Source organism: Siphateles boraxobius, unplaced genomic scaffold, assembly GCF_051911475.1.
Source record: "Siphateles boraxobius isolate OS27281-9 unplaced genomic scaffold, OSU_SipBor_1 48, whole genome shotgun sequence".
NCBI lineage: Eukaryota > Metazoa > Chordata > Actinopteri > Cypriniformes > Leuciscidae > Siphateles > Siphateles boraxobius.
Window position 1 is genome coordinate 1,347,958 of NW_027509119.1, and position 25,536 is coordinate 1,373,493.

The window sequence follows — 25,536 nt, forward strand, 5'->3', positions numbered from 1 at the left end:
GCTACCCTTCGTAGCTTGCATTATTTTCATTAAAGGAACTGTTGTCTCGCAGATTGCATTTGGGTCCTTTTTCCTGAACGTGTCCGTGACAGATAACCGTCCGAGAGGCTGCTCCTCTAACACCATGTTTTGCTTTTGATGGCAGACTTTGGTATTTTGGCGAATCTGAGAAAAATAACTCTTTTAAAACTTGACCTTTACCTTTTAAAACTTTACCTTGGTCTTTTCATCTGGAGAAACTGGAAGGTGTAGATTTTCTACCAAAGTGTAGAAGTGATCTTTGATAGCAATCTTTCTTTTGAAAGCCACATTTCTGGTATTGGTAAAACTGCTTTTTAAATCTTAAATACTCAATTACAGCATATGCTCACATCGTGGAATGCAGTGAAATTCATGACATCAAGGCTATATAATTGCAATGCTGTAATGATTGGCCTTATTGGTAGATGTTACCTGAATTAAAATTAGGTCAGATTAAATTGTGTGAGAGTTTGGAGTCAGGCCGACCATATATCCCCACAAAACTGCACAACTGTAGAGTAAAAACATTAATAATATTTTTTTATTAATAACAAAAGTGATATTACAAGCTTTAAAAAATGATTATGTTAAAAAAAATCACATTTTACTGTCTGGGGGGAATCGGGTGACTAATGTAGTTATGTTTTTTGTGAGGTTTTTCGCTTTTTTTGTAATATTTCAAATGAATAGTATTAAAATAGTATTAGAAATAATAAATAAAAAAATTTCCCTATTCCGGCTATATGCCATGGGCCGTCCCTGGTTATGACAGTTCATTCCATGCATTTACACAATAACTTACATTGTAGAGTGTTGCCTAATATCTCTTTGTTTTTCTTGAAAATCTTGAATTTGTTTAGAAATAACTGAAAAGTTTTCTGTTTCCTACTTAATTTAAATGTGTCAATCATCCTTGCAACGATGAAAACGAAAAGCTGTCTCCAACACAGAAAACTTTCACAACCTGTAAAATAAAGAGTGTGGTCTATAGATACAGAAAAAACATGAGTGTAGAAACACGTTACAATAACAGTCTGCATAATCATGTACTAATATCTGAATTAATCATTTCTTCAGCACAAACTGAGTCAAAGCATGTACTACTCAAGAACTAACAAAGAACTAAGAGTTGCCTGAATTCATGTGTGAATAACGACCACCTTTATATGCTAGCACGTGTTTGTTAGGAAATGTATTTTTACACTTTCATATATATTTCTTGAGTAACTGTGGGCAGTTAGAGAGTCTGACTTTTAACCCAAAGGTCGCAGGTTCGAGTCTTAGTACTTTAACGCAAAAAGGATTTGAACAGTGAAGTAGGCTAATTATTAATTTAGGTATTAGTAGCTTATGTGATTATTCATGAACTGTTACTGTAAGTGTAAGCAAACTAGATTTATGTATCTCTTTATTTTTAGTTTTTTGACAAGTACGAGAATAAATTATAGCATACAATGATGGGTGTTAAACTTAGCAATCATTCGGACGGTAGTTGTTTCTCATGTGGACGTCTGTAAAAATAAATGTGCATGTCATGATAAAACCACATAAAGTCATATGCTTGAATAATAAGAATAAATTAATATTTAATAATAATATCTATATATTATTTGATTGCTTAAATATGCTGTTTAAATAGACACGGTATAGTTCGCTCTTGCATTCTAGTATCTCTCAAAACGATGAATGTCAATTAAAAAGTGGAAATTAGCAGAAATTAGGTAATGAAGCCTCTTATTTACAAGAGGTGATCATAAAGTTGCTTGGTTTACGTTTTTAATGTTTATAACTGTATATAATAGGCTACATATAAAATTGTATTGTTTTTCTTCCTTTCCCTTTTTGTTCTTAACAGCTCATTTGCTAAGGTGGTCCTAAAGTCCATTGTGTGGAGAAAAATCCTGAAATGTTTCCTCAAAAAACTTAATTTCTTTTACACTGAAGAAAGAAAGACATTAACATCTTGGATGGCATTGGGCTGAGTAAATTATCACTAAATTTTCATTTTGAGGTGAACTAATCCTGCTGGGATAATCGCACAAAGCGCATGACACGTCCAATTCGCAAACTAATGACTCATTTGAACCGATTAATTTAATGAATGGTTAAAACAACTGATCTTTCCAACACTGAATTCTCCAGACGTCTGAATCGATGTATAACTAATCGGTAACACTTTACAATAAGGTTCCGTTTATTACATAAATTGCATAAAAAGTACAGTTTGCTTACTCAAGGGTAAGCTTTAAAACAAATAAAACCACTTTTTCTTTTTTTTTGCTTAAAAAGCATATGACTATTTTCCATACAGTGCTATCAGGAATCGATAAGAGAACTGTTAAAGAATCGTATCGATAAGCAAAATCGTCAGTGGCATTGATATTGATAGAAAATCATATCAATTCCCATCCCTATTGGCAGCTCTGTGATATCATTGCCTTCTTTTCATCCATGGTTTAATATAAACCAAAAACCTCCAAGGAATAACATGGAAACCACTTTTGTGGTTTCAGGTTATGCTTTTAAATCAGTTTTTATGATTTTTATGTTTAAATGCTTCTTACAGTTACTGAAACCTCATGTTCGTTTCACAATTGCAATCAATGCAGTGGCTCGTGAAAAACTCATCAGTGATGACGGGGTCATCAGCATGGTAGCTTTACACCTAATTTAATATATGTCCACACATAAACAGCATATTGCTAGGATTCAAAGTGATTCTATTCATATTTGATTATTTAGTCTTTGTCAGACCTAAGTAGTTCCTAAATTTAAAAAGTAAACGAGTAGGCTAAATAAGTGCTGAAAATATTTAGGCAAAATATTAACTGAATTCTTGGTATCCAAAGATTAGTAGCCTAAATGGAAATGGGATAGCTGAAGTGATTAAAATTGGCATGGAGACTTTATCCTACGAGTCCCTGTGCTTCCCTAAGGACATAGAAGCTCGAGGAATGAAAGATGCACCCAAGTACTATTATAGAGATGATGGCATGATGATCTGGGATGCAATACACAAGTAGGTGTTGCAACAGTTCAGATCCTGTACTACTAGTGCAAAGTAAAAATTAGTCCACATACACTCCAATAAAAAGTTAATTTTTTATTAATTTGTTAATTTGTCATCTTTTTGATCTGCCTGTAGTTCCCTGTCGAGGGAACTCGCGATGCGTCAACGACGCTTTGGGAACGCTCCCAGCGTGAATGCGTCTGAAGCATCTATGTCAACTAGTCCAATGGAAGGAATGAATGTCACGGGCGGGTGACGTCATGACCAGGAAGTGATAAAAGAGCATCCGGTGCAAACCGGCATTAGCTTCTGTTGCCTCAGCAAGCGATCTGTGTCAAACTGTCTGTTATATTTACTGTTGTCTGTCTGATATATATATTTATGGAAACTAAACAATTGCACAAACTCTGTGTTCTCCCTGCTCGCGCTATTTAACGAGTAGGGACACACACGAGCTTTGTGTGATGTGTTTGGGAGTAGAGCATGCGGTATCAGCCTCCGAGGGGGCTGATTGCCAACATTGTGAGAAGCTTTCGCTTCGCATGCTCCGCTCCCGCCTGTCACTTTTCGAGGAAAGTGGCCGGGCTCGCAATTCTCAGGGTGACAGGTCCCGCGTCTGCCGAGGCAGCGCGGAGAATGCATTCCTGTGGATCGCGAATAGGATCTCTTTACGGGGTTGGAGACGGGTCCGCGGATCCTATCTCCTCCCTTTCCACGAGGGATCCAGTGCTCTCTCGCCGGTCTCGGAAGCCCGCGCTGCGGTCTCTTCCGCCCGGGGAGAGAGAGAAATCAATGCTTCAGTGCTCTACCTCCGAGGAGGTAGATGTGCTGGGCATTGAAAGTGACACAATCATGGGGGAAGGGAATTTGCCATCTCTTTCCCCAGCGTATGAGAAATATATATAGCCTATATATATATATATATGATAGTTTATATATTATATATAAAATAAAGTGAATATATATAAAAAATATATATAAAAAATAATAAGCTGGTGGAAGTGTTTACTAAGGCTGTAGATAAATTAAATATTTATGGCCAGCAGAAATAAGGGGGCACTCGTCCTAAAAATAAAATAAATTAAACAAGTTTCCTTCCCTCTATTTTTCCACCTCTATCACGGGGCCTTCCATTTTTCCCGATCTGCACAGCGAGCTGTCTAGATCATGGAAAAAGCCTTACTCCTCTTTTTTTTAGCCTTTCTTTTAGCCCCCACATTCATGTATATTCAGATATTTGGGGGTTAAGAGGGTATGGCTATGGGGCAATACCCCGGGTAGAACAGACGCTTGCGAGCTATCTGTCTCCCGGTTCAGTATCGTACCTGAAGGCGTCGGCTTCTCTCACTAAACCATTAAAGAAAACTATTTTTTAATCTAGTGGGGAAAGCATATATGGCAGTGGGTCTAGCATGGGCCTGCTTGCACACCATAGCAGTGCTACAAGCATATCAGGCTGACCTGCTGCGGTATTTGGACAGAAGTGAGGGAGTTTGGCCCGATGGGGTTTGAGAACTCCGTCGGGCCACAGATTTATCTCTCAGGCATGGCAGCCCTTGTGGTCACTGAGAGACACCTCTGGCTCAATTTGATGGGAATCATAGAGAAAGATACAAGATAATCTCTCCCTCGCTATGTCCAACCCCCTGGGGCTGCTGGGCGTGAGCAGCTCCAGCCGTCTAGTTTCTCATACACAACACAGCAGCCAAAGCCTTCAAAGCAGAAGCCGGATCCGAGGACCGTTCTTCACGCTGAGAAGGCTGCGGCTCAAAAGAAAAGGTCTGGCGCCACCGGCGTCAGACCGGTGAGGGCAGCCCCAACCGGGGTGGAATGGTGTACACCTCATTATACGGTGCCCTTTCCATCTCGGTGCCCTCAGGGGACCGTTCTGCCAACCCCGCCACCCTTGGTGCTTCGGGGCGCAGCGGTCTCCAGCGAGCTTCTGGCGCAGCGTCAACTCGACATTGCGTCGGAATGCGCCCTCTGAGGGGGGTTCGAAAACAGTCAGTTCGGGTGGTTCCTGCCAGTATGCTTCAGGTCCCCGAACTGGCTGTCTTTATTACACCAGAGGCCAGCCTCGAGGGGCTGGTTCCCTTGGTAGATTTTCTGGCAGCGCGGAAGCTACTGCCAAATATATCTCTATGGGTCCTGCAGTTAGTAGTAAGAGGCAGATTTGGTTCTCGTCCTCCAGGCTACAACGGGGTGTTGCTCACGTTAGTGCATTCCGAGCAGGCTCTGGTAATGGAGCAAGAGGTAAAGGCCCTGTTAGCAAAGAAAGCTATAGAGCAGGTGTACTCACCCGACATTGCGTCGGGTCTTTACAGTCGTTATCTCATTGTTCCAAAAAAGGATGGAGAGCTGCGTCACATACTAGATCTTCGTCTGTTGGAGTGTTTGGTGCTGGAACTCAAGTCCAAAATGCTGACACTCAAGCAGATCGTGACTCAAATCAGATCCGAGGACTGGTTTGTCACGATAGATCTAAAAGACGCATACTTCCATATCTCCATCCTCCCTCAGCACAGGAGGTTCCTGAGGTTTTCTTTGGGGCAAAGAACACCAGTATCAGGCACTTCCTTTCGGTCTAGCTCTATCACCCCGCACATTCACGAAGCGTGTAGACGCAGCTCTGGCCCCGCCAGGCTGCAGTGCATATGCATTCTGAATTGCATAGATGACTGGCTGATTCTAGCGGAATCAGAACAGTTAGCGGTTCGGCACCGAGGTGTCGTTCTCGCTCCTATGCAGATGTTGGGGTTGAGGCTCAATGCCAAGAAGAGTGTGCTTTCTCCAGTACAGAGAACCCCTTTCCTTGGTGTGGTATGGGATTCAGTGACGATGCGGGCCACTCTGTCGCCCGTTCGTGTAGCTGCTATCCTAACAGCCACAAAAGAGCTGAGGCTAGGCCAGTCACGCACTGTAAAACAGTTAGAGAGACTGTTGGGTCTTGTGACAGCAGCGTCCAACGGGATAACTTTTGGCCTGCTGTACATGAGACCTTTACAGTGGTGGCTCAGGACCAGAGGGTTCTCCCCGAGGGGAAACCCACTTCGTATGATCAAGATCACGCGGCGGTGTCTCCGCACCTTGGTTATATGGAGGAAACACTGGTTCTTAACCCAGGGTCCGGTGTTGGGAGCTCTTTGCCATCGAGTTGTGATCTCGACAGATGCTTCCCTCACCGGCTGGGGAGCGGTATTGGAAGGCCGCTCAGCTCAGGGCTTGTGGAGGAGTCATCATCTCTCTTGGCACATGAATTGCCTAGAGATGATGGTCGTCTTCAGTGCGTTGAGACATCTCCTCCCAGACCTGAGGGGCCATCATGTGTTGTTCTGGAACAGTGACTGTTAGGCCTCAGGGCAGCAGCGTCCAATGTGATACCCTTTGACCTGCTGTACGTGAGACCTTTACAGAGGTGGCTCAGGACCAGAGGGTTCTCCCTGAGGGGAAACCCACTCCTTACGATCAAGATCACGCGGCAGTATCCCCGCGCCTTGGTTATATGGAGGAAACTCTGGTTCTTGACCCACAGACAACACGTTGGTGGCCTCTTATTTTGGTCCCTCAAGAAATTACGCTGTCTGAGGGCAGTGTATATTCCGGGGGGGGCCAGAACAGGGGCTGAGGCCAGGGGACTCCACCCCGAGGCGGTGGAGCAAATATGGGAGTTTTACGGCCAGGCAGAAGTGGATTTGTTCTCGTCTCAGCATACGACGCACTGTCCACTCTGGTTATCCCTCACTCAACCAGTCCCCTCGGGGCTGGATGCTATGGTGCAGACGTGGCCGAGGCTACGTCTGTACGCATTTCCCTCCGTTGCTCTGCTCCCAGGAGTTCTGGAGTGAATCCGCCAGGATGGAATAAGCCTATTTAGTAGCACCACCCTGGCCGAGCTGAATTTGGTTTGCGGACCTAATTTTTCTCCTCGACGGACCTCCCTTGGAGGTCCCGATCAGGAGAGACCTTCTGTCTCAGGCAGGGGATGCAATATTGCACCCCCGGCAGGGGATTTGGGAACTGTGGGTTTGGCCTCTGAGGGGGCCCAACTCATAGAGAGTGGTCTCTCAACCGAGGTTGTTTAGACCATTCTAAGCTCCAGAGCTCCCGCTACGAGGAAACTATATTCACTATTTCGAGAGTTTTTCACTTCTTGGTGTTACCAGCGTCAGTGGGATCCGGTTAACTGTTCAGTAAACACAGTATTCGAGTTTCTGCAAGAACGCTTTGTATCAGGTCTATGTCCTTCCACGCTTAAGGTATAATATGTGTGGCGGCCATTGCGGCTTTCCACGCCCTGGTGGGTAGTACATTTTTGGGTCGAGACCCCCTGATCACTCGTTTCCTTCGTGGCACTTTGAGGCTGAGGCATGCAACTTGCACTAAGGTGCTGGCTTGGGACCTTGCAATAATTCTAGAAGGCCTATCTGGGGCTCCCTTCGAGCCCTTAGATTTGGTCTCAGAGAAGTTCCTTTCTTTTAAGACTATTTTCTGCTAGCTATTTCGTCCCTATAAGAGTCAGACCTTCAGGCCCTTTCGGTCCCCACCTGCCTTGAGTGCACCGGGATGGCCAAGGCAATCTTACCCGAAACATGGATATGTTCCAAAGGTGCCTACCATTATTCCGAGGCCTATTGTGCTGCAGGTTTCTGTCCTCCCCCATTTTTCGGACCAGGAAAAGCTGAACCTCTTGTGCCAGTGCGAGCACTGGACACTTATGTTCATCGGACTTCTCTGTCGAGAAAATCCAACCTATTGAGCATATAGATAGTCGAGACTATTCTTCTTGCTTGTGAGTCTTCTGGCCAACCATTTGGTGGTCAGGGCTCATTCCACTAGGAGTATGGCTTCTAAGCGTATTATCTGGAGTTCTCTCCAAGACGTTTGTGATGCGGCGGGCTGGTCCTCACCGCTCACATTCATGAGGTTTTACAGCTTGGACCTGGATGCTGCCCCAGGATCCCAGGTGCTTGGTGCAGTGTGACAACAGGCTGACACTCAGGCATTTGAAAGTCTGGCGTTTTGGGTATTCTCGTTCCCAAAGCGTCGTTGACGCATCGCGAGTTCCCTCGAAAGGGAACGTCTCAGGTTACGACTGTAACCATAGTTCCCTGAGAAAGGGAACGAGACGATGCGTCACCCTGCCATACTTCCTGCATCCCTGTGATCGGCTTGCTTCGGCAATTTTTGAAGCTAATGCCGGTTTGCACCGGATGCTCTTTTATCACTTCCTGGTCATGACGTCACCCGCCCGTGACATTCATTCCTTCCATTGGACTAGTTGACATAGATGCTTCAGACGCATTCACGCTGGGAGCGTTCCCAAAGCGTCGTTGACGCATCGTCTCGTTCCCTTTCTCAGGGAACTATGGTTACAGTCGTAACCTGAGACGTTTTGTGTCTGCTGTGGTCAAAATCTACTATGACAGCGATGAGGCCGTTCAAAGAGATGTGGAGATTCAAGGATTTGTTAAGGATTGTCACTCTGGTGATGAATAAATTTCACAGTAAGAAAAGGTTTAACTTATCTAAGGCCTTGTTTACACCTGGTCAATCGCATCACAAGAGGATGACGCTAAATACAGGTGTAAACAGGGTCTAAATGTTTTGAGCTTGTCCACTTTCGAACACTTCCAGAGGTTGTTGAAAACACATTTGACTGACTAGTGTGGACGCTCATGTCGTCGAATGCATTCGAACAGTTACAAAAAAAATGCCTACTGACCAGTCTTTTTATGGCCAATGTGGAATTGTTAATGATTCTTTTAGATTGAGACCAGTTACTGAAAGTGGAGTTTTTAAATGTATTAATAATAGATAAGGCACCTGGGATTGACAATATTCCAGCAACATTTTTTGGGGACTCTGCTAATGTAATTGCTCCTTTTGTATTATGTATGTTAAATGTATCAATTGAACAAGGAAAAATACCAATTGAGTTTAAATGTTAGAGTTAATCCATTATATAAAAAGGTTTGTAAGTTCAATATGGGTAATTATAGGCCTACTTCTATTAATGGAATGTAAAAAAATAGTGTATGACCAGATTAAAAAATGTATTAGTAAAAACAATATATTGTATGATTTACAGTCAGGTTTTAGGTATTTACATTCAACTGAAACTTTTATATTATATATGACTGGCAAAATAAGGAAAGCTGTTGACAGTGACCGTGCTGCAAGCTGGACCAGGGCAAGGGCCTAAACTTTCTCATTGATGGGCCAGTTTCGCCTTCACTCCACAGCTTTTAAGACCTTTATACGCCTTAAGCCACGAAGGGAGCTAGGCTGTCCTAATCTGAGGAGTGGAAGCGAGACCAGAAGGTGAACACCGCCTCTCGCACTCCCCCTCCTTTAAGGGGTAGATCGTGGAGGAGCTTTGAAGCCAGAGGGAGAAGAGAAGATATCAGGGTAGTAATCCAGAGTAATCTCTCTGTGCGTCCCAGGGGTAAATAACATTTGCCTCCTTACCTCCCGCTGCGAGCGTTGTTAGGACTCATCTCGCAAGAACGACTTATCTTACTAAGGCCTCTGCTCCCTTGAGCTCCACTAGGATAGCAATTGCGGGTTGTAAGATCTCTTTGAGCCTCCTTGCAAGATGTCCTGAGAGTGGGGCTGAGTTAGGCCTCGTCTTGGTTTAAAGAGTCGTCATGTTGAGGCCTCCGCTCCTAGAGCTCGGCCAGGCAGTTTGCGAAGTTGTTAGGTGAGCCTCCCTGGCTACTGAGAGCATTGTTAAGCCTCCTCTCGCTAGAGAGAGTCATCTTTATTTAGGCCTCCGCTTCCCAGAGCTCTGCTAGGATAGCAATTGCGAGTGGTAGGCTCTCTGTGAGCCTCCTTGCAAGATGTCCTGAGCAAGGGGCGTTGTTAGGCCTCCACTTCATTTAGAGAGTCATCATACTGAGGCCTCCGCTCCTAAAGCTCGCCTAGCCGGTAAGGTAGTATGCTAGGTCAGTAAGCCCTCTGGAAGCCTTCTTGGCTATTGACCTCAGTGTGGAGTGTTGCAAGGCCTCCTCTCATTATGAGAGTCATTGTATTGAGGCCTTCACTCTGCAAAGTTTCACGGATCAGTTAGACTGAGTTTTTAGCTCTTTCTGAGCTCTCTCTGTACTGCCCTTGGGTTAGAGAGTTGCTAGGTCTCTTGTTTGAGGCCTCCACTCTTCAGGGCTGTTAGGCTCTCTGGAGGCATCTTGGATGCTGGCATGAATATTAACGCAGTGTTTCCGCTACATTCATTCTGCCTTGGTGGTCCGCCACACGAGAAAATCATCCCGCCACGGCTGCAGCTTCTCAGTGAGGTCCGATATTGTGCATACTATTGTGTTATTGTTAAGCCCCACTAAAGGCATAAAAAACATTGTAAAGCAACAAGTTTTCTTGCACTATATTCCAAGACTTCTAAAGTCATTCGATAGCATAATGTGAGGTAAAAATTAATATTTAAGTAGTTAAGTTAAAATTAATGGAAACTCATCTCTCCTCAGTAATTCTCTGTTCAGCATTCAAACAGCAGTCGCGTTCAGCGACAGTAACACAATGACACTCTCTTCAAGATCAATGTTCCCATTATTGTACTTTATTTGTAGATAAAGGTCTATGGTTTGCATAAACTTACTTTATCTTGCAGGCGTTTATTGCGATTTCTAAATAATATTCCTTTCTCCCGGGTGTCTGTTAGATTACAGCACTGGAGTAGAGAGCACTTTGAATTGTTCTTCATGCGCACTCTAACTGAAATATAAAACTGTTCAAAGAAAAGGCTCAATAACTGTTGTCATGATCCGGCCTTCTTGTCCTTGATTTCCCCTAGTCTTGAGGCTGGATCATGACAGACCCATGTTTTGTGTGCAAGCACATGGCCTTTTGTTTGGGCCATGTGCTTGTGTTGTCTTGTCATATACCCCGCCCCCTTGTTATCCTTGTCTTGTCATTATTGTTTAGTCAGTTTCACCTGTTCCTGTAATTAGTGTCTCCCTTTATAATCCCCTTGTGTTTGCTGTCCTGTGTTGGTTCATTGTGATTTCTACCTGTGTGTTAACTTACCTGTCAGTACCTAGTGATGGGCAGATCGAGGCTTCGTGAAGCAATGAAACAGTCGAAGCAAATGTGCCATTTGTTTCGAGGCTTCGAATCAATCCGAAACCCGTCTCCACGGTGACACCTAGTGGTCACTTGCAGGTGTTGATCTGAAACAACCTTTACAAAGAGCTAATAAAAAAATGTGTTGGTTTTTTTTTTTATTATTGTATTTTTGTAATATATGAAGCTTGTAACCTGTAGTCTCTTCACATTGCATAATGTGATTTTGTTCATGAAAAATGAATATTAATAAAAATAAATCAAGCCACAATGTCTCCCTTTCTTATAGATTTTTATTCAAAAATATTAATTTCTCTGCTGTTGAAGGACTCAGCCTACTTCTTTTTTTTACAGATAATTTCTCCAGCCTTTGAAAAAATTCTCTCACAAGGGACACTTGTTGCTGGCATACAAAGATATTTTTTAGCTAGGACATACAAATGAGGAAAGATTACTGCTCTCTCTTTCCAGTAAGTTAGAGGATCATGAGTTCTGGGCAAAAACGCATCGCTGAGGTATTTTTTCACTTCCACTGTGGCATCAGCTGTAGGATTGTGTATCATCTGGGTCTCACGGATACGATTGTCAAAATGTTCCCATAAACTGGCTTGTGTTTCAACTGGTGTTGATGATGATGGGCCTGATGTTGACATTTGTGGTTCTGAATTAAAAGAAAACGGCAATTAGTAACAAATCATAAACTGACAACACATATGAAGTATAAATTTCATGAATCACATTACATAAGATAACATAGACTGAAACTCACCAGGAGTTGTGTTTGAACGCATCAGTGAAGCACACTCCAGTGTGATGTGCTTTTCAGCATCCAGGGCTTTGGCAGGATTTCCAAAAGCCACATTTTTAAACCTTGGGTCCAGCAGTGTAGCCAGTGCCAAGGCTCTAAAAGTCTCGTACCCTCCACATCTGGAGTGCAGACCTTCTTGTAGATGTGAGCCTATGAGCCAACACAAGAGAAAACCATATTAATTAAAATAATGACAACAATATGAGAGTTATGGCCAATTACACGTATGGTCATAGTGTCCTACCTAATTGTACAGTTGATTCCTGCGTTGCATTTCCTTTTTTCTGTGCAAGCTTGTGCTGCAACATCCTGTACAATGGTATGAGCTTTGAAGCAGACACTCTCTGTTCCTCTGACATCTCTGTTGTTGCTAGTTTGAATGGTTGAAGAAGTGTCAATGACTGTTGAATAATGTCATACTCAAGACTTGTCAGGGGAGCAGTATCGCTGTTTAAATTGGCAAGTGCAGCACCCACTGGCTCACGTTGCTCATACAAGCGTTGTAGCATGTCGAATGTGCTGTTCCATCTCGTTTCAACCTCCTGTATCATTTTCAGACTTGGTCTGCCCATCAAGATCTGCATATCCACAAGCTTGTCCTTTGCTTTGCAGCTGGATCTGAACAACCCCACTATCTTTCTGGCTTTCTGGCGAATTTCATTGATGACTGGGGTTTGATCCAGGGCCTTTTTCACTATCAAATTCAAATTATGAGCAAAACATGGGACATGGCGAAGGTTGAGTAGCTGGGCACTTAGGATCATGTTGGATGCATTGTCAGTCACCATGCAGTGAACTTTGGAGGTTATTCCCCACTCAGCCATTAGCAAGGCTTTAGCCTCCATGAGATGCTGGGCTGTGTGGGTTTGGTAAAACCTCCTTACACCCAGTAAAACAGTTGCCATTGTTGCCTCTGGTGTTATGTAATGGCATGTTACACCAAGATATCCATCCATATTAATGGAAGACCACATGTCAGCCGTAAGGCTAACAAATTCCGCCTTTTGTAGGTCCTCCATTGTCTTCTCCTTGGTTGTGTTGTACCTTTCGCTGACCATTGTTTTAAGCACCTTCCGGGATGGGAGGACATAGCTTGGATCAAGCTTGTTCACAAAGGCCCTGAAACCCTCATCCTCCACGATGGTGAAGGGCTGCAGATCCTTCACCACCATGTTCAGAAGAGCCTCATCCAATTCCCTCTGTCTGCCTTTTAAAAGAGAAGATAAAACATACTTTCAGACAAATATATTGGAAAAATAGTAGCCTACTGTGAAAGTGGTCTACTGGTTCATTTGGAAACCTTCCTAAACAAAGTTATGTTATGAATATTTATGCTCAGTGTGCAGAGAAAGATAAAGTGCATTATAGAAATACAACAATTACAAAAAAACAAAATGATGTCTTGGCTGTAGATTGGGTACTCATATGTAGACATATAAAATGTATATTCACAAAGTGTAATATTATATTGACAACATTTGTTTTTAAAGTGATTGGCAGTTGTGATTGGGATGTTAGGCATGTCTTAGTCCATGGCCTTTCTAAACAATGGCCCAACACTTAGTTATTATATTTCACTTATAATTAGCCTATATTTCAAACAATGCATACCTTGCTTAGATGGCCCAGCAGTGTCAGTAGCAGGCCTTGGTACAGGGGGAACACTACCATCCTCTGCACCCTGCAGAATGGCAGGATGAATGCTCCTCAAATGGCGCATCATGGATGATGTATTGTTGCAGTAGGCTAGCTGCCGATCACAATACACACATCTCACTTTATTTGGGGTTTCCAAATGGAAATGCTCCCACACCACAGATGTACGGCATCTCTTCTGTGGAGCCTCCATTTCTATCTATCTATCTATCTATCTATCTATCTATCTATCTATCTATCTATCTATCTATCTATCTATCTATCTATCTATCTATCTATCTATCTATCTATTTTATATGTAGCCTATCTATCTAATAATCTATATGTATCTGTAATATATGTATCTATCTATTAATCTATATATATATATATATATATATATATATATATATTTCTATCAATGCATCTATTAATGTGTCACTATATGTACTCCGTGTGTCTCTAAGTCAATGTGTAAATGTAAATTAAATCCTAAATATAACTAAACAAATCGCACTATAAATGTCACTATATCACCAAAAATCCGCTATCTCAAAACCAAACTCCTGTCACAAAAACCCACGATATGAAAATGCGTTGACAAAACTTTTATACTGTGTGATTGTGTGATTTGTTCCCGAACCGACCAATCAATGAAACCCTGATTCGGAGGAGCACTCCACCTGATGAAACACTTAGACGCTTCATTTAGCCGTTGTCATGTGACGTGGGTGTTTTGAATCACGCTTCGGATCAGTGTTTCGAATCATCTTTGCTTCGGGATCTCGCAAAGCTTCGGAACGTCTGTTTCGCGCCAGCCATCCTTATCAGTACCTTGTGCGAGTTTTGTCTGGTGAATTACAAATCCTGTTTCTGTTGATAGTTTATGGTCTAGTTTGTCAGTCCTAGTCTAGCTTAATCTTGTCATTTCTTTTGCTGTTCATGTTTTGCCCCCTCGTGGGTTTTGTTTTCTCTGTTTTCTGTTTATATTAAACGTTGTGTCACTGCATCCTGTCTGCGCCTGGGTTCACCTTCCACCGTCATAACAGAATGAACCGACCAAGACCGAACCCAGCAGACATTACGTCCTCTTATGTCAAGCATAACCCTGATGATCTTAAGGATTGGTGGCACAGGTCCATCGCTGACTCTAAGAGGGGCAAACTCCCGATTCCCTCCCAGGGAGAGCTATCATTGAGGGAGTATGCCCGGGTCGCCAATGAGAGGATGTTTTTTCCTGCCTGATGTCATCCTAAACCGCTACCTCATTGCGGGTCTCAACTCTCCTCCACCCCTGGCTAAACGGGAGAGGCTGGTTTGCCATTCGTTTGCTGATATGGTGGATTGTTTATCGAGGAGAGAGTCCCGGGGGTCCATCTTGTCATCACCACCAGTCAAGCTGCCAGTGATTCCGGAGGGTCGTGTCCTAGGTGTTGTTTCCCAGGGGAATCAAGCTGGTCCCACTTCCACTCCCGAGACATCATCTGTCCCCGAACCCTCTGCTGCAAGCGCTGTCCCAGAGCCCTCTGCTGCAAGCGCTGTCCCAGAGCCCTCTACTGCAAGCGCAGTCCCAGAGCCCTCTACTGCAAGCGCTGTCCCAGAGCCCTCTACTGCAAGCGCTGTCCCAGAGCCCTCTACTGCAAGCGCTGTCCCAGAGCCCTCTACTGCAAGCGCTGTCCCAGAGCCCTCTACTGCAAGCGCTGTCCCAGAGCCCTCTACTGCAAGCGCTGTCCCAGAGCCCTCTACTGCAAGCGCTGTCCCAGAGCCCTCTACTGCAAGCGCTGTCCCAGAGCCCTCTACTGCAAGCGCTGTCCCAGAGCCCTCTACTGCAAGCGCTGTCCCAGAGCCCTCTACTGCAAGCGCTGTCCCAGAGCCGTCTACTGCAAGCGCTGTCCCAGAGCCCTCTACTGCAAGCGCTGTCCCAGAGCCCTCTACTGCAAGCGCTGTCCCAGAGCCCTCTACTGCAAGCGCTGTCCCAGTGCCTGCTGAGAGAGTTGCGGCCGATCTAGCCGCTAAAGAGGTTCTGCAAGCAGTTTCTGCCCAAGAGGAGATGCCTGTTGTCGTTACTGCCAAAGCCTTGTCTAACTATCTGTCTTGTCTAATCAAGATCCTTGAGATCCCTGTCATGCCCTCAAGTCCTGTACCCACAGAGAGCGCTGTTTCCAAGTCCCCCACTGAGAGCACTGTCTCCAAGCGTCCCACGGAGAGCGCTGTTTCCAGGGGTCCCGCGGAGAGCGCTGTTTCCAGGCGTCCCGCGGAGAGCGCTGTTTCCAGGCGTCCCGCGGAGAGCGCTGTTTCCAGGCGTCCCACGGAGAGCGCTGTTTCCAGGCGTCCCACGGAGAGCGCTGTTTCCAGGCGTCCCACGGAGAGCGCTGTTTCCAGGCGTCCCACGGAGAGCGCTGTTTCCAGGCGTCCCACGGAGAGCGCTGTTTCCAAGCGTCCCACGGAGAGCGCTGTTTCCAAACGTCCCACGGAGAGCGCTGTTTCCAAGCGTCCCACGGAGAGCGCTGTTTCCAAGCGTCCCACGGAGAGCGCTGTTTCCAAGCGTCCCACGGACAGCGCTGTTTCCAAGCGTCCCACGGAGAGCGCTGTTTCCAAGCGTCCCACGGAGAGCGCTGTGTCCAAGCGTCCCACAGAGAGCGCTGTTTCCAAGCGTCCCACGGAGAGCGCTGTTTCCAAGGGTCCCGCGGAGAGCGCTGTTTCCAAGCGTGCTGCAGAGAGCGCTGTTTCCAAGTCTGCTGCAGAGAACGCTGTTTCGAGGCCTGCTGCAGAGAAGGCTGTCTCTGGGACTACTGCAGAGAAGGCTGTCTCCGGGACTACTGCAGAGAACTTTGCTTCTGAGTCGGCGATGGAGAGTGCTGGTTCCGAGTCTGCTTCGGAGAGCTAAGGCTCCGGTTCTGTTTGTGAGAACGCGGATCCTGTCCCAGCTTTACAACCAGCCGCAGCGTCTTCCTTTCCCGATCCTTCACCACTTGTCTTCGCTCCTCAGCCGGCTGCTGCGGTTCCCACTGTCACCCAACCTCTGAATGTTTCCCCGGTCACCACTAAACCCCGGACAGTTTCCCCCAAGACCTTTCCTCGTGTGTCCCCATCCAAGCCTGCCCGGGTTCCTTTTCCCCAGCCTTCATCCCGTGGACCTAAGACCCCCAGCATTCCTATTCACCCTGGACAATCCCCCATGAACTCTCACGTTCCTCCATCTATGCACACTGGACAATCCCCCTTGATCTCTAATGTCCCTCCACCCCCCCTCCCATATTTGTTATTTTTATGATGTCATCCCAACCCTGTCATTGTTTTGTCATGTATGCCGTTGCTGGTTTTTGTCATGTTTTGTTGGTTTGTGTCAATGTCACAGTCAGTCTTGTCTTGCGTCTGATGTCCTCTTGAGGAGCGTCTGGAAGCTGCTCCTTAAGTGGGGGGATCTGTCATGATCCGGCCTTCTTGTCCTTGATTTCCCCTAGTCTTGAGGCTGGATCATGATAGACCCATGTTTTGTGTGCAAGCACATGGCCTTTTGTTTGGGCCATGTGCTTGTGTTATCTCGTTATATACCCCGCCCCCTTTTTATACTTGTCTTGTCATTATTGTTTAGTCAGTTTCACCTGTTCCTGTAATTAGTGTCTCTCTTTATAATCCCCCTGTGTGCTTGCTGTCCTGTGTCGGTTCATTGTGATTTCTACCTGTGTGTTAACTTACCTGTCAGTACCTTGTGCGAGTTTTGTCAGGTGAATTACAAATCCTGTTTCTGTTGTTAGTTTATGGTCTAATTTGTCAGTCCTAGTCTAGTCTAATCTTGTCATTTCTTTTGCCGTTCATGTTTTGCCCCCTCGTGGGTTTTGTTTTCTCTGTTTTCTGTTTATATTAAACGTTGTGTCACTGCGTCCTGTCTGCGCCTGGGTTCACCTTCCACCGTCATAACAACTGTTGCATAGATATAATACACTAAGCATCAAATATCTCTTCGCTTTGTGCATTGAACTTTTCAATGTGAAGCGCTGCAGGCTGTGACTTCGCATTGCTTCAAGTGAATCATTCTGCGCACGGGATGCGCATAATCTCTTTACTGCTCTAAATTGGAGCCTTTCATATTATAATACTTAAGGGAGGTTTAAACACCTGGGGCAAGGCGGCGTGGCCCATGGGAATATCACTCATGGGTGACGCACCCTCCCCCTGGGAAAATGGGCCTGAGGAATCCTGGAGGACTAAACATCCTAGAGGAATCACTGGAACGTAGTTAGGCTTCCTCTCTTAGAGTCATCCTGTTGAGTCCTGCGTTCTTGAGAAGCTCTGGTCTATGATTGTATTGCTGGTGTACACCATAGGGATGAGGACTCCTTTGACTTAGCTCAGGCAATAGGGCGCTCATCCCTTCAGCATGGCGGAGTGAGGCCCCAGGTTTAATCGGGAATGTGTCTCCTTTAACTACTTGTGATCCAATCAACCAAATCACTTCTTAAAACCAGGTGTAAACAGGGCCAAAATGTCACTGTTGGTCTGTGCAAGCATGCATGATTGTTTGTATTCTTGTATATTCTATATGCATCTTTTTGTGTTTCAAGTTATCCTTAAATGTGTGCACAAGTTAAATGCATACTTCTACTGTTTCCAGAGTTTCCAGAGTCTCTGAAAACACGAGAGGAGTTAGTCAAGTACCTCACCGTTGTGATATTCACAGCTTCAGCACAACATGCTGCTGTCAACTTTGGACAGGTGAGATTACACACTTTCATAAAAATTGCTAGGCAACATTACAGATAATATCTATAAGCTAATATCTGTGAGTAAACTTTTATGTTCCAGTTTGACTGGTATGGCTGGATCCTCAACAGTCCTTCCACCATGCGCAAGCCTCCTCCCGAACTGAAAGGCCAAGTGGATATTAAGTATATAATGGAGAGTCTGCCTGATCGTGGATGTTCCACCAAGGCTCTAGGAACAGTTTGGGCCCTCAGTCGGTTCCAGAAGAACGAGGTTTGATGTCTGATTTGGATAGAGAACATGGCAGCAGTCTAGTCTAAATCAGTGTGAAAAAGAATGAACATGTTACTAGCTGAGGGTAATGAGCATCAAAGTATGAGTTTAAAAAAATAGGCCAAAGATGATTTAAAAAAAAAATTATGTAGGCTCAAATACATTTTAAAATATTCTTATTGTTGTAGATTGTTTGCTTGCTACAGTGTGTTCTGTGGCACTGCCAACGCCAAGTATTTTCAGTCAGGTAGTGCAATTAATTTAACTGACCCCTTGCTAAGTCCCACTTTAAAAAGTCATCATGTTTGGGGAGTAACAGAATATTTATCTATTCACTTAATGGTGATGCAATACTTTTCTTCCAATCCTAACAGGCAAGCTTTTGCTCTTCTAATGTCAGTAAATGGACGTCCTGTGTGTTTGGATATATTTAAACTAAATGATATAAAAGTTATAGAAGAGATAATTTATCTTGTTTAAAGAGAGAAAGATTAACTGGTACAGTTGAAAACAAGCTGGATAAATTTGGGGACATCATTTACGCATATGGAAGTGAGAGGTTTGGTGTGGAAAAAAGGAAGGAAAAAGTACAAACTACTCCTGGAATGTCTAGACGGCAGCAGAAAATTGAAGGGTTGGTTAGAGAAAGGAGACAGCTGAGGAAGCAATGGAAAAGAGCAGAACAAAGTCAGAAGGAGGGACTCAATCTCATACAAAGGGCCATAAAAGATAAGCTTGCAACATTACGCAGAGCTGAGCGCCTACGGAAACGCTACATAAAGGAGCGTGCGAGGGATAATTTCTATAAAGACCTATTCAAATTCGTAAAGAAGTTATTCACCAGTGAGAAGAATGGCACTTTAAAAGTATCTAGGGTTGAGCTAGAGAGATATTTGGAGGAAATGCATACAGATGCAAAAAGACATGTGTCTATGTCAATTCCGTCAGACATCCCACCTATCAATCCACCAGAATGCCAAATGGAGGTCTGTGCACCTGAATGGAAAGAGGTAGAGCTGGCTGTGAGAAAGGCAAGGGCTTCATCATCTTCAGGGCCTAATGGAGTTCCGTACAGCGTGTACAAGAGTGCTTCAGGAGTTCTACGAATTCTGTGGAAATTGATAAAAGTGGCATGGGAAAAGCAGGTTGTACCTAGAGCATGGTGCCGAGCAGGTGGAGTCTTTATACCTAAAGAAAAAATGCTACAAGCATCAGTCAGTTCTGTCCAATTTTACTATTATATGTCGAAGGTAAGATTTTCTTCAGGATTGTTGCTCAGAGATTGTCAACCTACCTATTAAATAATGGCTTCATTGACACTTCAGTTCAAAAAGCAGGCATTCCAGGGTTCTTGTGACACTTAAAACACATCAATGTTATCTGGCAACGAATTCAATCAGCTAAAAAGGAGAGGAAGGAGCTCCATGTGACATTCCTGGATTTAGCTAATGCATATGGTTCAGTGCCACATGAGCTTCTTTGGGCAGCATTTTATTTTTTCAGGGTACCGATGTCGATAGAAAAAATTTAGTGAAAGCCTATTTTGGATATTTGCAATTTAGTTTCTCAACTACAGAATTCAGCACTACATGGCAATGCTTAGAGGTTGGAATAATGGCACGATGCACCATTTCTCCACTGGCTTTTACCATGGCAATGGAAGTAATCATTAGGGCATCAAAATGGGTAGTAGGAGGAGAGCGCTTGGCTTCTGGGATGCGACTACCACCAATCAGAGCATACATGGATGACATGACAACCATGACTACAACAGTAGCCTGCGCTAATCGTTTATTTGGTAAGTTAACCGATAACATTGAATGGGCACGAATGCAATTTAAGCCCTCAAGCCCTTTAAATCAAGGAGCATCTCGATAATTAAAGGCAAGGTAGTAGATAAAACATTCTTCATTAATGGTGAGGCAATACCAACAGTTTCTGAGAAGCCAGTGAAGAGTCTTGGGAGATGGTACGATGTGGATCTAAAGGACACAGTTAGAGTGGTAGAAGTTAGACAACAAGCAGTGGAAGGGTTGAAGAGCATAAACAGCTGCGCTCTACCAGGCAAACTAAAACTCTGGTGCTTTTAGTTTGGTTTACTGCCGAGGTTGCTGTGGCCACTGACTGTGTACGAGGTTTCTTTGACAACAGTGGATAAGCTGGAAGCGTTAATAAGTTCATACATCAAGAAATGGTTGGGAGTTCCACGCTGCCTCAGCAGAGTGGGACTTTATAGTAAAGGAATATTGCAGCTGCTAGTCTCTGCTTTAACCGAGGAGTTTAAGTGCGCCAAGGTTAGACTGGAAATGACCTTAGTAGAGTCACGCGACAAATGTGTAAGGGAGGCAGCACCTGTGTTAAAAACTGGTAAAAAGTGGTCAGCAAAGAAATCTGTGGAAGAGGCAAAGGCTGCCCTTCAAAGTGGTGATATCGTGGGACAGGTACAGCATGGAAGAGGGGTTTTTGGGCTCAGTTTAGCTCCTCCTAAATGGCACAGGGCAGCCCCAGCTCAAAGGAGGAAGCTGGTAGTCAACGAGCTGCGAAAGCAGGAGGAGAGGATGAGGTGTACAAAGGCCATTTCCCAGGCCAAGCAGGGAGAGTGGATGAGATGGGAGAGTGTGGAACAACGCAACATGGGCTGGCAAGACCTTTGGTCAATGGAATAGATTAGGATCAGTTTCCTTATCAGGTCAGCATATGATGTTCTCCCATCACCACAGAACCTAAACTTCTGGGTATGAGAGGATCCCTCTTGTCCTTTGTGTTCATCACCGGCCACATTAAGGTACATTTTGACAGGATGTAAGGTGGCTCTTAGCCAAGGTCGATTTACTTGGCGCCATGACCAAGTACTCCGATGTTTGGCTTTAGCATTGGAAGACAAGCGTAACATGACCAATAAATTGCCACCTGTAGCAAATCATTACATATAGAAGACAATATTCCTCCGCCCAGGCGAGCAACCACCAAGAAAAGGTGTTAAAACCAATTCTCGCCCAGGTCAACTGGAAGCTGCTAGGGACTGGAAAATGCTGGCTGATCTTGATGAACTGCTTATTTTTCCACCTGAAATTGCCTCAACTAACCTCCGACCAGATATTGTTTTGTGTTCTTTTTCAACTGATAGAGTTAACAGTGCCATGGGAGGATGCGGTAGATGAGGCATGTGAGAGGAAGAAACTGCGGTATGCTCAGCTGACCACTGAAGCAGAACAGCGAGGATGGAAAGTCCGGGTTTATCCAGTGGAAGTGGGATGTCGAGGATTTGTGGCACACTCCACAACCCGGTTCCTCAGAGACGTCGGATTAAGTGGCCAGAACTTGTCTGAAGCAGCAGAGAGGACCAGCAACTGGCTGTGGTTGAGATGGAAAGATTCTGGATGGCAGTGTACAGGCCGCCACGCTACGGTTTCGAAGAATTCTTGAAAAACTCGAAGAGTCTGTTTATTTGTATAGTTTGCATAGTAATTACAGTTATTATGTTCCTGTGTATTTTGCGTGAATGAGGATTGGTGTTTGGACAGATATTGTGTTTTGCGGCAGTATGCCATACGGAACCGTTGCCACTGATCCTGCATTAAACGTCGACAGTGGGGCTCGACAGCCTTAGTCAAACGGGTTGGCGTGAATGGTCAGGTTGCGGAGAGAGATTGTGGTTAGGTCACATGTGAACTACGAGGAAGGAGCAACCTCAGCAGTTGGAAGGATGTAAAGGTCAGTAAGCTGGGCTGAGTTGAGTGGGGGACGGAGGGGGGTGACTCTGGGACGCCAGAGTCACTGTCAAGCCCTCTTGAGGTGTCGTGGGCTAGTAGACGAAACACTGAGGACGGAAGGTGCCCACTTGAAGACCCTAGAGATGTCCCCTACTCGGCTCAATCCAGACGGTTGTCATGCTGATCCACTGGGGAGACCGCACTGTGGTTGCAGCCATTGTGTGTGCTGACGCGATTAACACCAGACAGAAGGAGATTCACATCACCATTTGGAAAGAAGCGTAAATGGATGGAGATGCAGGTTACTGTAAAGCTACGTCTTAGTTGGTGCATATCTTGGCGAAAGCCGAGTACAAATCAGCATGAAGTTTTAACATCTACTCTCCTGTAATGGAAATCATCAGCTCTCAGTAACACATATCCACCTCCAACTTAAAAACTTATTAATTGGCTGTACAAGTCATATCAACTCATTATTTAATATCTTGACTTAAAAAAAATAGTTGAATCTTGTACAACTTGTAAAATTAAGCCAAAATTGGTTAAATTGATGGAAAAATATATAACTTACTGATCATATAATTTTTCACAGTGCTGTAATCGGCTTCTCTCTGTTCAGCTGAATATAAAGAGCATTTGCACTGATTCTGATCTCTGCTGATCTGCAGTTCTTAATCATGTTACCACATTATTTTACAAGTTTTTAAAGAAACACGGCGAATAAAAAAGCTTTGCAATGTCAGACTTTATTCCGAGAATAATATCATTCAGTTTTTTTCTTTTCGATGAAAATCTTGCTGTTAATGAAAATCCTCAATTCTTTGTTTAATAAGCTTGTCTGAATAATTGACAATAACCAAGGGGGTGGAGCTTAGAGAAGGGTCAGTTTACCTTGTAAAAAGAAAGAAAGATGTTGTTCTGCTTTCTGAAGAACTTACTTTTCCCCAGCTGTACTTAGGCATGTATCCAGAGATGTGCTTCATAGAGCAACCAGTGAAGGAAGCCATAAAGACTTTCTGCAAGGAACTAGATGAGGTGACCAACATCATCAAGAGACGTAATGAGGGATTAGCATTTGATTATTGTTATTTGTCCCCAGACAAAATCCCCAACAGTGTTGCAATTTGAGAAAATATTTTGCCAGGCCTTTATATAATGTTTATGGCCAATGTGTGCTTATATAAGAGAGAAGAACAACTCTACTTATGTTTTGTAAAACAGAGTATTCTGCCTTTTCAGGCGATTTGTAAAAATTTTGTCTCATTAACTCTTTTTGTATTTGACTCTGTTAATGGGAAGTAAGAGATATTACTTTGAATTTCCATCGGTGCACGAATGTATCTTATCTGAGGGGTGATTGTGGGTCTGGTTCACGCCAGGAAAGCAGAACAGTTTATTTGGCTATGCTTTAAAGAGCTAAGCTTGAGTTATAATCCATTTATTATTGTCTTTCTTTTTTTATTCTTTTCTTTAATCATATAAACGTGCATATTTATATATCCATACTGTGGTATTCATTTACTCATCTTTTGATTCATTTATTCATGTTTTTTATTATTCAGATGATCTTTTGTTTGTAGTCTATTTTAGATAATCATTTGACTTATTTTTTATCTTACAGTTATATTGAGATCTTACATCTATATTGATTTTGCGTTGATTATATTGTATACACATGCAATGTTTCATGAATGCTGTAAAGGAAATGTTTTGAGATTGGGAATATCTCTGACAGCACTTCAAATGGTTGCTATATTTGCTTTTTTCCACCGGAAATGTCATGATTCTGCCATCACGTCCCTGTATTCTTCTAGTATTGTGGCAGGATCATGACAGACCCATGTTTTATGTACAAGCGCATGGTCTGTTGTTTGGGCCATGTGCTTGTGTTGTCTCGTCTTGCTACCCCGCCCCCTTGTTATCCTTGTTTAGTCATGATTACCTTGTTAGCGTCACCTGTTCCCCTCGTTAGTTTCTTGGTATTTAGTCCCCTTGTGTTTGCTGTCTTGGGTCGGTTCATTGCCTAATTTATGCTGAATGTTGTCGAATCTGTCTATGTCGCTATACCTTGCCATTTCTTACCCGTGAGTACTTAGTGTAGAGTCTTGTCTTTGTGAATGTTTATTTGAAGAATTGTCAGTTTATTGTACAGTTATTGTCTAGTCTAGTCTGCCATCCATTCCTTGTCCTAGTCGTGTTTTGCCCCCTCGTGGGTTTTGTTTTCCTGTTTTCTGTCTACAATAAACGTTCTGTGATTGCATACTGTCTGGGCAACCCAGGCTCATGGGAAATACGTTACTCTGCCTACATTTTTGCAAGACCTGAAATACGTACCTCCAGGTACGTTTCCCTGCACTTTTCGGGTGAAAAGTCCACTAGAGGCGCTAAGTGGTATCATTTTTTCTCCGTTCCAGATGGTTAAATAAAGGTTATAAAAATGACAATACCAGTAATGTTCAGACTTCTCCGTAGGCCTATACACTCATTTTAATATAAATTAGGAATTATTTCCACGCTTTTGAGGTGCCACACAGCCCAGTCTCACGGCAGTTCGTGATATGGTCACGTCATTTAATCTACTGTTTCGTGATACGGACACGTTTATTTCGTTATTTTCGTGATATCAGCATTTTTATTTATTTAATTTATTTATTTGTTTACTAATGTAATGCACGATTATTTCTGCCAGTCGGGCAGCTGTTTAATCGACATTTATTCACGATATCTTATCATGTATATGTATTTATTTTAATGTTATCATTTCGGTCTTATTGCCAGGGAAGCTGGACTGCTTTGCTGTTTATTGATTTAAAAAAAAAAAGTATAAACGACTACACGAATTTTATCAGTAGGAAATCGCGTTGAAGAAGTCTCCTTCCGAACACATCGCGATATTTGGCATCAGTTCATGTGTGCCAGATGTTGGTGAGTAGCAAAATACACTGTCCTAATAATGTTTGATATATTGTCTTTTCTGATGGTCGAAATGAATCAGATTAGCTCATGTTCAGTCACTGCATTATCTGTCATCTCCACGGAGGCTTTGCGTTTCATTGCTTTCTAATTCAAAACAGGGTGATTAAACACTATCTGTCACGTGACGTGCTACAGGCCTAGACCTTCTATCAGTTAATAATATTCATATTAGGTTTAAAGTAAGTTAGTACAATTAGTTCCAAAGTGGTATTTGTAGTAGAATCACAGTAAAAACAACACTTACCTTGCTTTTACCACAGTAGCCTTAGTTTTACTGTGATAGATGTGGTAAAAGGACAGTAACCACAAAACTTACCACACTT

The 25,536-nt window shown here is 43.7% G+C and overlaps 1 protein-coding gene and 1 long non-coding RNA gene across 2 annotated transcripts in view; one reads left to right on the top strand and one right to left on the bottom strand.

Annotated features, from left to right (window-relative positions):
• LOC143710594 (polyunsaturated fatty acid 5-lipoxygenase-like) overlaps positions 1-23,378 on the top strand; it is a 214,527-nt gene extending 191,149 nt beyond the window's left edge. Inside the window, exon 10 of the mRNA XM_077201563.1 lies at positions 23,186-23,378. Within this exon, the coding sequence (XP_077057678.1) occupies positions 23,186-23,365 (180 nt within the window). The 3' untranslated portion in view covers positions 23,366-23,378. The remainder of the gene's footprint in view (positions 1-23,185) is intronic.
• LOC143710614 (uncharacterized) lies at positions 11,380-12,237 on the bottom strand. Its single transcript, XR_013194606.1, has 3 exons — positions 12,157-12,237; positions 11,874-12,062; positions 11,380-11,765 (listed from the first exon to the last, which is right to left on the bottom strand). It is a non-coding gene; the product is annotated as an uncharacterized LOC143710614 (long non-coding RNA).
• Positions 23,379-25,536: the final 2,158 nt, after the last annotated feature.